At 42.5% G+C, this 12,595-nt stretch overlaps 1 protein-coding gene across 2 annotated transcripts in view; it reads right to left on the minus strand.

Moving 5' to 3' along the window:
- The window catches only part of DPYS (dihydropyrimidinase), a 72,905-nt gene that overhangs the window by 21,071 nt on the left and 39,239 nt on the right, over window positions 1–12,595 (minus strand). Inside the window, exon 8 of one of the 2 annotated variants that reach the window (XM_081816389.1) lies at window positions 9,303–9,675. The exons of the other annotated variant lie outside the window; for it this stretch is intronic. Within the exon in view, the coding sequence (XP_081672515.1) occupies window positions 9,627–9,675 (49 nt within the window). The 3' untranslated portion in view covers window positions 9,303–9,626. Of the gene's footprint in view, window positions 1–9,302; window positions 9,676–12,595 lie in introns of those variants that run through there. 2 annotated transcript variants of the gene reach the window in all.

Genomic DNA, 12,595 nt, shown 5'->3' on the forward strand with positions numbered 1-12,595 from the left:
CTTGATGACCTCAACTCAGGACAATTAGTTAGACCACTCATTTGTTGGGGAGTGAAGCACATGAGACCCTTCCCACTTCTTAAACTGCTGTGTTGAGCTGTTCTTATTTTCCTCTTCCAAGAGTTATTTATCCTTTCCCACGTGTATATCTTGTCTGTCCAACCAGAATGCAGCCTCTTTGGTGCCCAGTATTATACCTTTACTTCGGTCCCTCACAGCACTGAGCAATGGCATATCTTAACACAGAGTGAGCATGCAGTAAATACATGTTTATAGACAACTGATTACTACTGTCTTTCTTCCACCTACCACATGAAGAATTCAGCAACCCTTCCACACAGATCAATGCTCCAGTTTTTTCCATGTGGGTAAACTGCCTTCTCATGCTTCTGCCTCCAGAATCCTAGCTTTCCTTAAATGCCTCATAGGAGAATGAAACTGAGAGCAAAGTATGAGCATTTCCCTCTGATGGTGATAAGAAAAGGGCAGAACCCCTCATCGATTTTCCCCCCTTCATTTCTCCCTTCCTACTATCTTTCTTTTTTTTTTTTTTAACATATAATGTATTATTTGTTTCAGAGGTACAAATCTGTGATTCAACAGTCTTACACAATTCACAGCGCTCACCATAGCACATACCCTCCCCAATGCCTATCACCCAGCCACCCCATCCCTCCCACCCTCCACCACTCCAGCAACCCTCAGTTTGTTTCCTGAGATTAAGAATGCCTCATATCAGTGAGATCATATGATACATGTCTTTCTCTGATTGACTTATTTCGCTCAGCATAATACCCTCCAGTTCCAGCCACATCATAGCAAATGGCAAGATTTCGTTCCTTTTGATGGCTGCATAATATTCCATTGTATATATACACCACATCTTCTTTATCCATTCATCTGTCGATGGACATCTTGGCGTGGGGGGATGGGTTAGCCTGGTGATGGGTATTAAAGAGGGCACGTACTGCATGGAGCACTGGGTGTTACATGCAAACAATGAATCATGGAACACTCCATCAAAAACTAATGATGTAATGTATGGTGATTAACATAACATAATAATAATAAAAAAAAAAGGGCAGAACCACAGTTGGGAAGGGTGGGGAGAAGGAAGACGGGAAGAAAATATAACAGAAATGGAAAGAAACTACCTTGAAAAATTTCTGGAGAGGGAGAGAGCACGCCAAATAAAGAAAAAGATATAAAGGAAAGGTAGGGAGAAAGGGCTTTGCAGAACATAAAGAAAAGAAAAGAAAAGAAAAGAAAGCTGTCTGTATGAGAGTGCGGCCAGAGAAACACGTGCAAAAGGGCCCAGCACAAATGCCAAGCTCTGCCTTGAGAGCAGCAGCCCGCGTGATCCCCCAGAAGAGCGCTCCAGGCGGGCTCCGCACACATGGCAGGCTTCGCGTGCCCGTCTGGGGAGGCCCTTCACTGCCCACGCGGCACGCAGCCCCAGTTACGGGACTGGAGGCGGGCACGCTGAACCGATGGGAAATTTCCTTCAGGCAACATAATCTCGGCATAAAAAACAATATTGATCCATTTGCCTCCTAGCCAAAAAGAAATCAAGTTAGACAAAGGAAATCAGGCAAGAATATGATTCCAGCTGCAGCTGCAGAACAAACCTAACGTTCCCTGACCCTCCTTCCAGAGCTCGCGCCGGTTTGCGAAGGCCACTCTCGTGGGATGGCGTGGAGTAGGTGTTCACAGGCACAGGACATCTTTTAAACGGACAAGTCAACGGTCCTCTCGTGTCCAAGGAATCCCACTGCCAGCCAAACGTGCTAGGAGTGACGTCCAGGAGTGCTGGCAGATTTGCAAGGACCCATGCCACACGCCAGCCAAGTGCACACTTGTCACCAAGGACAGGGCATGCAATCTGCTGCCCTGCAGAACGGTGAGGTAGCCCCCACCTTGGATTCACAGGCAGACGGGCAGCTCAGCTCACTGAGCACTCCCAGCTCATCGCTCTACGTGAATACACACACACACATATGTACATTCCTTCATCTCCGTTTATATGGGTAAGAGTGAGCAGATCTCTCCGGCAGTGAGAGCTAATACCTGAAATGTAAGACTCTCAACTCGAAAATCAATGACTGCAGCAGAAAGGAAGGCCTGCCCTTGCCACCCTGGGTAAAAAGTGAGATTATGCCTTATTCACTTTGTCTTCATCTACCTCCTGTGGTCTCTGGATCATAGCAGGGGCCTGATGTCTGGCTTTTAATAACTGAATAAATGAAGGTGGGACAAGATAAAATGTAATAGGGACAAATGGAAAGTTCTGCATTTAGTTTAAAAAACCAAGCTATTTTATATGCTTCTACTGGCAAAATTTGACAGCATTTGATGTCAAAGAAATCAGGGGCTAGATGGAAGTGCTAGAGAAACTCTCACACATGTATCCAAGGATGTACGCAGTGTCTGAAATAGTGAAATGTCCTAAATGTCCTGAGCAAAGAATATATAATCAATTATGCTATATTCACAAAACAAATACTATATAGCACTGAAAATGAATGAAACAACCTACACATTTCAACATGGATAAGTCCCAGAAAGAGAGTACTGAGAAAGTCACACAATAATATATGTAGTACAAGACACTTCATATAAAGCTAAAAATTCACAAAATTATATATATGTACATATACATAATGGTCTGGGACGGCATCTCCATATAGTACAAATAGAAAAAAAAAAAAAACACATGGGAGTGATAAACATCAAATCCAGGATCCAAGGTAGTTGTTGGGGGTGAATACACAAGGGCATTATTTTTTGCACTTGCTATCTATATTAAATATTGCATCTTCTAAAAATTATGATAACATTGAGTGTTAGAATAATTTATAATGCTAGACATTATAAATTACTCTCTGCTCAAGTGGACTTAAAAGTGTAATATAGAAAAGCAGTCAATGAGTATACTCTTAGTCATTTTAACATAAAACATCAGAGAGGAAGACCCAATACCAGTTTTTAAATTACCAACTGAACAAATGTAATAAGATATCGGAACTTCGGGCGCCTGGGTGGCTCAGTTGGTTAAGCGTCTGCCTTCGGCTCAGGTCTTGATCCCAGCATCCTGGGATCGAGCCCCGCATCGGGCTCCCTGCTCAGCGGTGAGCCTGCTTCTCCCTCTCCCTCTGCCTGCCTGTCTGCCTACTTGTGATCTCTCTCTCTCTGTCAAATAAATAAATAAAATCTTTAAAAAAAAAAAGATATTGGAACTTCATGCAATTGCTTACATTTCACTGTTTGTAACCTGCAAATGGCAATTTCATAAAGTGCATCCTAAAAAAAATGTAATAAAGGAAATGCAAAGCTCTACATTTAGTATAAAACTAATCAGCCTCACATGTTCCTGTCTGGTGGTATTCCAGGCAGAATCATGTCCAGTTCTCGGATTTGAATCTTTGTAGGACACGGACAGGTGTGTGTCAAGAGAAGGGTGAACAGAGCCTGGTCAGGACATTGGGATTCTGCTAATCATGGACCTAAAGATCTACTGAGGGATCAGGAATGCTTATTTGGTGATGGGATAGGTTATTGGGGGCCAATGACTTTCTTCAAATATTTGAATGAAGGAATGAATGAATGAATGAATGAATGAATGAATGAATGAACAAACTATCTTATGAGAGCATAGATAAATTCTGCATAGCTCCAGAGGCAAACATTTTAGGAGCTAGAAAGAGGTAATTTTGAATGCAACCAAAGGAAGAACATCCTAACAATTACAGCCATCCCAGGGAGGACTGAACAGTTTGGTTAGGTAGTAACTTCCTTAAAACTAGTAGTAATCAAGCAAGGTCATAGAGAACTCTGTTTAGGGAGTTAACTGGACTTTAGGAATCCCAAAGTCTTCTCTAATTCCATGAGAACCAGTGGTTCTCAAACTTGGATATGCATCAGAATCCCCTGGAGTCCTTGTTAAAACACAGGTCGCTGGGCTCCACCCACAGAGTTTCGGAGGCAGCAGGTCTGGGGTAGTGCCTGAGAATTTGCATTTCTAATAAATTCCCAAATGACGTTGATGTTGCCGGCCCAGGGACCATACGTTGAGAACCCGTTCTCTTAAAAAGAAAAGGTAGATCAGCTTCAATTAAGTTTTTTGGAGTTTTTTCAGGCCATTAGAAAAGACTGCCCTTCCCTACATCACTCACTGCCTCCAAATAGACTTCCACTGTGATCCTCTTCTGATGGGAGGGGCGCAGTTTTACTGATGTTTTCCCCAAAGGCCTTTGTAAAAAGCCGTGGCTCTTTGCTGTGCTTTCAGAATCTAAGGACCCTGGGATTCTTTCCAGGTACGGATATTAAATTTCTTTTGATCCGTTTTCACTTTGTTTTCTTGTTTCCTCTGTAACCAAGATTCCCGTGTTTTTAAGATAAGTGGCCAGAATTAAGAGTGAGTCTGGGCAAAAACCAGAATTATTTGACCCACTAAAGGATCCAACCTGGCTTAAGCCACATTCCTGGCCAGTTCTGGCAACGCTGCTGGCCACTGACTCTGGAATTTCTCTTTGCCAACCCCTACGTTGGGGAAGGAGAAGGTAGAAGTGCCAAGAATTATTATTTTTTTCTTTAACCCAAAAGGAAGTAATGTAAAAACCGATCTTAAACCAATTCAAGGAACAGATAAACAAAGCCCAAGCGAAATTTTTAAATCACACATTGGTTCATTGGCCCAAGACTATTAGTATCTGGTTTATTCACTCAACAAATAACTATTGAGCTCCTCCATGTGATGTAACAGCACTGTTTTGAAACCTAGGGATGCACCTGTTAATAAGATAGGCAAATGCCGAAGACAGAAAAGCAGATAATACATGTCAGGTAGAAAGAAAAATATAGTAGCTGCTTGGTTAGAAAAGCCTATGCTTTTTATACAACCACGTCCCCTTTGTGCTTATTTTTTACCCTAATGCTTAAAATAAGCTGTGCTTACTCTGACCAAGGCAAATGATCAACGGTAGAATGGGTTACTGTGATCTGTTCCTAAGCTGCTTTTCTTTTATAATTAAAAAAAAAAAAAATGCCAGGCGCCTGGGTGGCTCAGTCTTTAAGCACCTTCTTTCAGCTCAGGTCATGATCCCAGGGTCCTGGGATCGAGCCCCGCACTGGGTTCCCTGCTTGGCAGGAAGCCTGCTTCTCCCTCTCCCACTCCCCCTGCTTGTGTTCCCTCTCTCGTTGTGTCTCTCTCTGTCAAATAAATAAATAAAATCTTAAAAAAAAATTTTAAAAAGTGCCATTAGTAGTGAAGTCCTGGAAATCTTTTCCAGCTCACTTGAAAGGTTCAGTTGCATAAGAGCATATTTAAATAAATAAGCTGGAATAAATCGTGGTTAAAATTTTACCCATATGTAATCAGCAAAACCAGCTTTATGCATGCATAGTCAAAAACTTTTTTTTAAAAAGCAAATGTCTTCTGAAGGCCAGAAAATAAATCCTAGGTGGTTGGTTGGAACAGTTTCACAGTAAACAATTTTTCAAAGGAGTCAGCTCTGGGGGCACTTGATTCCTCCTTTAATCAAGTTATCTCAGCCAAAAGAATCCATCCAAGCTTCTCAATTTTAGTCCTCCTTGGTGAAAATTGGATGTGAGCAAGACACACAGGAGATGGAACTTCTATATGAAATAGAATTCTAGTATCTTTTGGTCATGTCTGAATTAAGTCGTTACTGCAGGGACTTTTGAATCACAGCCATAGTTAATAATAGCTCCCACCTATTCAATAAATTGACAACCTACTGCCACTTACCACCTACTCCTACTAACTGAGCACCTACTGTATGCCAAGCACTGCTGGACATTAGTTAATTCTGTCCCAAGCATTTTAGTTATTTTGTTTTTAAATACTCAAGACCATGCTATGAAATAAATACCATCATTATCATCATCCCTATTTTACAGAGAAAGAAACCGAAATTCGGAAAAATTAAGTAACATTCCCAAGGTCACCTCTAGTTAGTAAAAGGAATTAAACCCCAAAGCCTTTCGCTTTACACTATGGTTCTGCTCGTGCCCCCGGGAACCAGGAAGATGGGCAGGATTTTGTGTGGATTAGCAAAAGACACTCATTCCTCAAGATACTTTGCTATCATCTGCCAGAAAACAGTCATAATTGCTGTCTACATCTATGGTCACCACTACGAGAAGGGTGCCCCTGTAGTTGTGCAAAGCATAGCCGGGACAACCTTAACTTCACACCACGTGGCCTCCATGAATGGACGCAACACGACACAGTGAACAACCAGGCATAAACTGCCTCGGCCTCCCACCCTCTCCTCCCACGCATATGCACCACCATGGTGTGGGTTTGGAAACTGGGGGAGGAGTTATAAACACGCTTAGAAACAGGCGTTACGAGCAGAGTCTTCAGGCTGACCAACTTTTATTTATTTATTTATTTATTTATTTAAAGATTTTATTTATTTATTTGAGAGAGAGAGAATGAGAGAGAGAGAGCACATGAGAGGGGGGAGAGTCAGAGGGAGAAGCAGACTCCCTGCCGAGCAGGGAGCCCGATGCGGGACTCGATCCCGGGACTCCAGGATCATGACCTGAGCCGAAGGCAGTCGCTTAACCAACTGAGCCACCCAGGCGCCCCATGGCTGACCGACTTTTAAAGGCAGAAATGCAGTTGCTGTGTTTATGTGCACGGTGTGAGTGTGTGCTAGTATGTGTGTGTGCGCATGCTAGTTTTGAGGAGGAAGATTGTAGTGTACCAATTAGTCAAACGATACCCAGTGTGCAACTTCAGGGGAAAATGCCTGAAGCTTCTGTGAAACAGTCCCTGATAATATAGCTATAATAAGAAGCCATCACTCTTCGCCAAAGGGCACTTTCTCCCTTATCTCTTCTTTGTCCCCACACTCCACAACCCCCATTACCCAAGGGTGAAACAGTCATTCTTCCCCTGCTTTCTTGCACACGCAAGGCCCCCTCCAGAATCCAGAGGGGCACTTTCATAGGCGACAAGTCATTACTCCTTACTGAATATAAAGTAAAATTCATTTTTCTCTATTTTCCATGAGAAAGGGAAGGAAATTAAGCAGGAGAGATGCACAATGCCTTTAAGAATTGTAGATTCAAGGTCAAAGCCTGCTATAATTGAGTTAAAAAATAATAAATGAAAATAGCCGTGAGCAAAATAATGCCTGCTTTGCAGAATACGGTCTAGCTAGAAGTCTTCATTAAACGTTCTGGTGCACACAATGTGTTAACTATGTGTTCGCGTGCTTGAGATGCTGTGAGATATCCTGTAGCTCATAAATACCGAAAAGGGACAGTTGCCATAGTAACTAAGTGCTATTTAATGAATACCAAAGAACTGAAGCTCATAGGATAGTCTTAAATTGCCAGAACGTGAGTTACTGCCGCTGCTGTGAGCTTGCAAGTTAACTTCCATGCCATCCCCCCCAATATGATTTTTAACAAGTTGGCCAATTTGACGGGTCTCCGTGTTGACCACACAAGGCCACAAGATTCTCTCTTGACATCACATGAAAATCCTACTCCTGATTTCTTCCCCTTGACTCTAAGTACCAAAATATTTTACAGAAACGAGCCAAACATTTAGATAAAGAATGTGTCCTTAAATTTGAATCTTTGACCCAAGGAGCGAAGCGTTAGGACACATATCTCTGTCACAACCAATAGACACTGGCTCAAGGAGCCATCAAGCTGAACACAGCAGACTCTTTTTACTTCTGAAAAAGGTGGATGCTCCATATGCACCAAATGCAGGTTGTTTTCATTTTGCAATGACACAGAAGAGCTACGGCAGTTGATTTTTGCAGGCACTTTTTGTAGGCTGGTAACATCGTAGGTCATCTTTCATTAGGATGTCCAAACCTTCTCTACAGACTCCCACTCCCAATTCTCTCTCACCATTCATCCCACATGTCAGATTTCTCATCCTGGAATCATCTGGCTTTACACAGGTTTTTAAAAAAAAGAATAAAGGGGGCAGGGCTGCATTGCTTTTTCTTGGCTCTGGTCGCCCTCGGGTTTTTAAGGTTACAGATTGTGTTGCAAGCAGACTTACTTCTACATGCCATTAATAAATAATGAGAATTTAGAAAAAGGGGGAAACATCTATGTACCATGAAGCCAAAAATCATTAGCAAACACATCCATTCTCCAGAGGCTGGCTCGTTCTCGCATAACCAGCACCTCAAATGGCCCTGTTGGGTCTCAGTGTGGGCTGTGGGTGCCCCCTTCAGGCTCTGGGGTGAAATGCATGCTGCTCTCATTTGAGATACTAACGAGTCAGCCGGGCAGTTGTTTTGGTTAAAACGTTTCGGGAAATTTCAAAGGAACATTGTGGCCCAGCTGTGTTGGTGTGGCCAGACGGAAAGCCCTCACATCACCAGCCTTCACCTAATATCAAAACCAGGCAGGTAAAATAAAAGACAGTGCCATTCAAGAAAAAAAAACAAAACAAAAAACCATAGATATATTCATTGTATTCATTTGATTAAATGATGCTTTTGCACCAGATGAGCTCTGTGTAAAATTGCCTCTGTCTGTAATAAACAAAATTAAAACTGGAGAGAGGCACCCCATGACCTCCTCACCTTCCTGCTTCCTTCCACAGCCTGAACTTGTTCTCTCACGTAATCCCCGGCCTTAACTCCTTCCTCCCAGACCTTTGGTTTATCTTGCCTTCATGTTTAGTCTTGACATTCAGGGACAGAAGCCCCACTGACTGTCCTCTCCAATGTGGTCCTATGCCAACGACGGTGTGAAGGTGAGGATGATCTTTGAATTTCAGTGGCATCTTGCTTCTGCCTCTCCTGTGATATTCTTAACACAGTCCTTCTAAGATGGAGAGTATTTGACATTATATCTCCACTCCTCTCCTCTCTTCTCCTCCCCTTCCCTCCCCTCCCCTCCTCTCCCCTTTCTCCTCCCCTCCTCTCCTCCCTTCTTCTGCCCTTGTCAGCTTCCTAAAGGTGGGGCCTGGCTCTCACAGAGTGTGGACCCTTAGGTCCTGCCCACGGCGGTGCCCCCCATGACGAGTGACCCCATGAATGAAGGAGCACAGGAACGCAACTCTATTTGCTTCATTTTCTTCTCTATAACAGCTGCTTAACAAGTTAGTTCTTCCCCAACCTCAAAAATGAAGAAGACACAGAGAAAATAAGGCCAGTGGAGCAGTTCTTCCTCCTCTCCTGGGAAAAATCCTTTCGACTCACATTCACCTTGATTCATTCTTTCAGCAATCATTTATTGACAACTTGCAATAAGTTAAAAGCATAAGGTGAGGAAATGCTATTCTTCTTTACTTTTCCTCTCACTGTAATTGCTGCTGAATATAATATTTCCAACTTTCCTTCATGCCATTTCTTTACTTTTCACCAGCCTCATTAAAATATAATGGACATATAACAAGGGGTAAATTTAAGTTGATTTGATAAACCTACATAGTGCAAAATCAGTACCAGAAAGCATTAGCTAACACCACCATCACGTCACAAAATCACCATTTCTTTTTTTGTGGTGAGCACATTTAAGATCTGCTCTCTTAGAAACTTTAAGTATATGATGCGCTTGTTGCCATTTCTTAGTCACGTGACTCCCACATGCAGTGTGGAAGGCTGGCTCCTTCTCGCTCACTCGTTCAACATTGTGCTTCTACTCTGTGCTGAACTGGGCCAGGTCCTGAAGATGTAGAATCAGTTAAAACATAGAACTAGAGCATAATTCCCTGCTCCCTAAGTGTGAGCTGTGCGCAGTGACTTCCTTCTAAAAAGTACAATCTGGAAAGGGAGAAAACGAGTGATTTGTATAATGGAGAAAGCTGAGAAGCTCTATGTCAGCCGGCTGATCCAGATCAACATCAGCGGTGATAAGTCATGTTGACAGCATGTATCCATGGGAGGATGGGATGACAATGGCACAACCTCTCTGGTCTTCCTCCCCAAACCCATAACCCCAGGCTGATCACGAGGAAGACATCAGAAGAATCGTAACAGAGAGACATTCCACAGCATGCCTGACCAGGACTCCTCAAAGCTTTCAAGGTCATCAAAAACAAAGAAAGTTAGAGAAACTCACAGACCACTGGAGCCTAGAGAAACATGATGACTGAATGTTGTGTGGTGTCCTGGATAGGATCCTGATCAGGAAAAAGAGTATTAGGTAAAAACTAAGGAAATCTTGGGGCATCTGGGTGGCTTAGTCAGTTAAGCCACCGACTCTTGGTTTCAGCTCAGGTTATGATCTCAGTGTCGTGAGATCCAGCCCCTGGGACTGGCTTCACGCTCAGCTCAGAGTCGGCTTGAGATTCTCTCCCCTTCCCTCTCTTCCTTCCCTTCTGCTCCTCCCCCCTGCGGGTGCTCGCACTCTCTCTCCCTATCTCTAAAATAAATAAAATAAAATACCCCTAAGGAAATCTCATTAAAGCATGGACTCTAGTTAATAGTAACATATCAATATTGGTTTATTAATCATAAAAAATCTACCATAGGAATAATAATGGAAACTGACTGTGGATTATATGGAACTCTCTGTACTATCTTTGCAATTTTTCTGTAAATCTAAAAATATTCTGAAATAAAAGATTTATTTTAAAAACTGGATTTGACTTCAAGAATGTTAATGAAGGAGGAAGACAGTGAGTAAAGACCGTGGTCCGCCCTGGGAAGCAGCTGTGCAGTGGTCGGCGGAGCTGAGTCTGCAAGGTGGGAAGAGACAGACTCTCACAGCAAAGTTGGGGCAGTGGCAAAGGTGGGGGGAAGCTCCGGGTGGTGGACGGGCAGTTAGAGAAGGTTAAAAATATTGTCGTGACTCAGAAAGGTCCTTGTTGAGGTCATCAGCATAAATTTTGGTCAGGAACAGCCAGCCCAGATGAGCAACTTTCTCATAACAAGCAGGCCAAGAATAGAGAAAGCTAGAGCTATGATCGACCTAGATAAGGAATCCACAGTTTCCCCAAAATTCTCTCTTTTGATAGGAAGCATGATAAATGCACTTTCTTCCTGTTCAAATATTCTTCCAGATTCATTATTCTATGAACCCTCCTCTCCAATTGCCCCTTCTCTCCTGTTTCCCACATTCTGCAGTTTTCACACTGAAAAATATCAATCATGATAGTGCAAAACGTTCTGAGGGTGGCTTAGAGAAAATTCTTAAATTAAAGGGTTGAAGAAGCAAAATGCAGAAGAAGTTCAAAGAAATCCAAAGGGGGCTGGATCCTTTCAATATAACCTGCCAAGGAAAGATACATATTTCTCCATTTTTCAAAAGGACAGTAAAAAGGAAAAGAAAAACAAAGAGGTCTCCCATTTTTTAAAAGAATCTGAGGGTCAGAGAAATAGAAGCCTCTGGTTCATCGGCCTCTTGGACACCTCAGGCAAACAGCTGAGAACACCTAAAAGCGAAGATGGACAGCAAAGAATGACACCAGCTCACATAGATAAACAGGAAGTAATCAGGACAATCCATATCTTGTCTCTGGGGAACACTTTCTTAGTTTATAACACATTTTCACACACACTGTTTCATGTGATTCTAACAAAAACCCGATGAGGTGGGCATAACAATTATTAATAATCTCACTTTACATATGAAAGGGAGGCTACTCAGAGACCATAACTGACCTGCCTGGGTTCCCAGCTCAGCACGGATGGAGCTCTGCTGTTTTCATTTAGCCTCGGCCTAGGCAGGCACCGTACACAGATGTAGGTAAAGAAGACATAGTGCTTGTGATTAAATGTCAATGCATATCTTTATCCCAGAGACACATATGTGAAAATGTAAATATTTAGTTTTCTGCTATCATGACTGCTATAAAGTGAAGGACAAGTATCACTTAAGAAATACTAGAGAATTGAGAAGAGAGAGAGATAGAAAGAAACTTAAACGCAGAGAAACTTGTCAGTTTGACCTTAAGTTAGTTCTTCTTGGATGGGAAATGAGGGACATGAAGCAGGTAATAGATAGAGCCGACAAAATAAGAAGTAAACATCTGGATCGTTACGTGCTCTTTTGCAACAACTGAATAAGAAAGGAAGGGCAAGACAAAGTTACAGAAATCAGCAACTCAAACTTGTGCAAAAGTGCTCCAAATTTATATCATCTAAAAACATGACTCAAAGATTCATAATCACAGCCTATAAATATCCCCCAAGCAACAATATATGTGGAAATAAAGTAAGTGAATTATTCACACCCGTAGGTTCGGGTCATTTCTCTTTGTCCAGTTGTCTAAGGAAGACAATGCTTTACCCCTGAGCTGGTGTCATCCCTCACAAATGAAAACAGCCAAGGAGACTCTTAAGGTGGATCCTGCCACAGATGCCAGGTGTAGGGTTAAAAAGAGGAACCACAGGGAACGGCCTCCCATGGCTCTTCACACTATTGGGAATGAGGCTGGATCACTCTATTGGCCATTTTTATTTCTCCCTCACCTTGAAAAGGAATAATAGAGAATAGAATCAAATCCAAAAAATCTTTCTGTGACTGGCCCACTTGATTGGAAGAAAATACAGACCACGAACAAGCACATACAGTATAAAGTGCTCTGCTTTGGTGTCAGGAAATAGCATGGTGCCAAATCTCATGAAAAACATAAAAGTTG

The sequence above is a fragment of the Leptonychotes weddellii genome, chromosome 4 (genome assembly GCF_054177405.1).
Source record: "Leptonychotes weddellii isolate Sample4059 chromosome 4, ASM5417740v2, whole genome shotgun sequence".
NCBI lineage: Eukaryota > Metazoa > Chordata > Mammalia > Carnivora > Phocidae > Leptonychotes > Leptonychotes weddellii.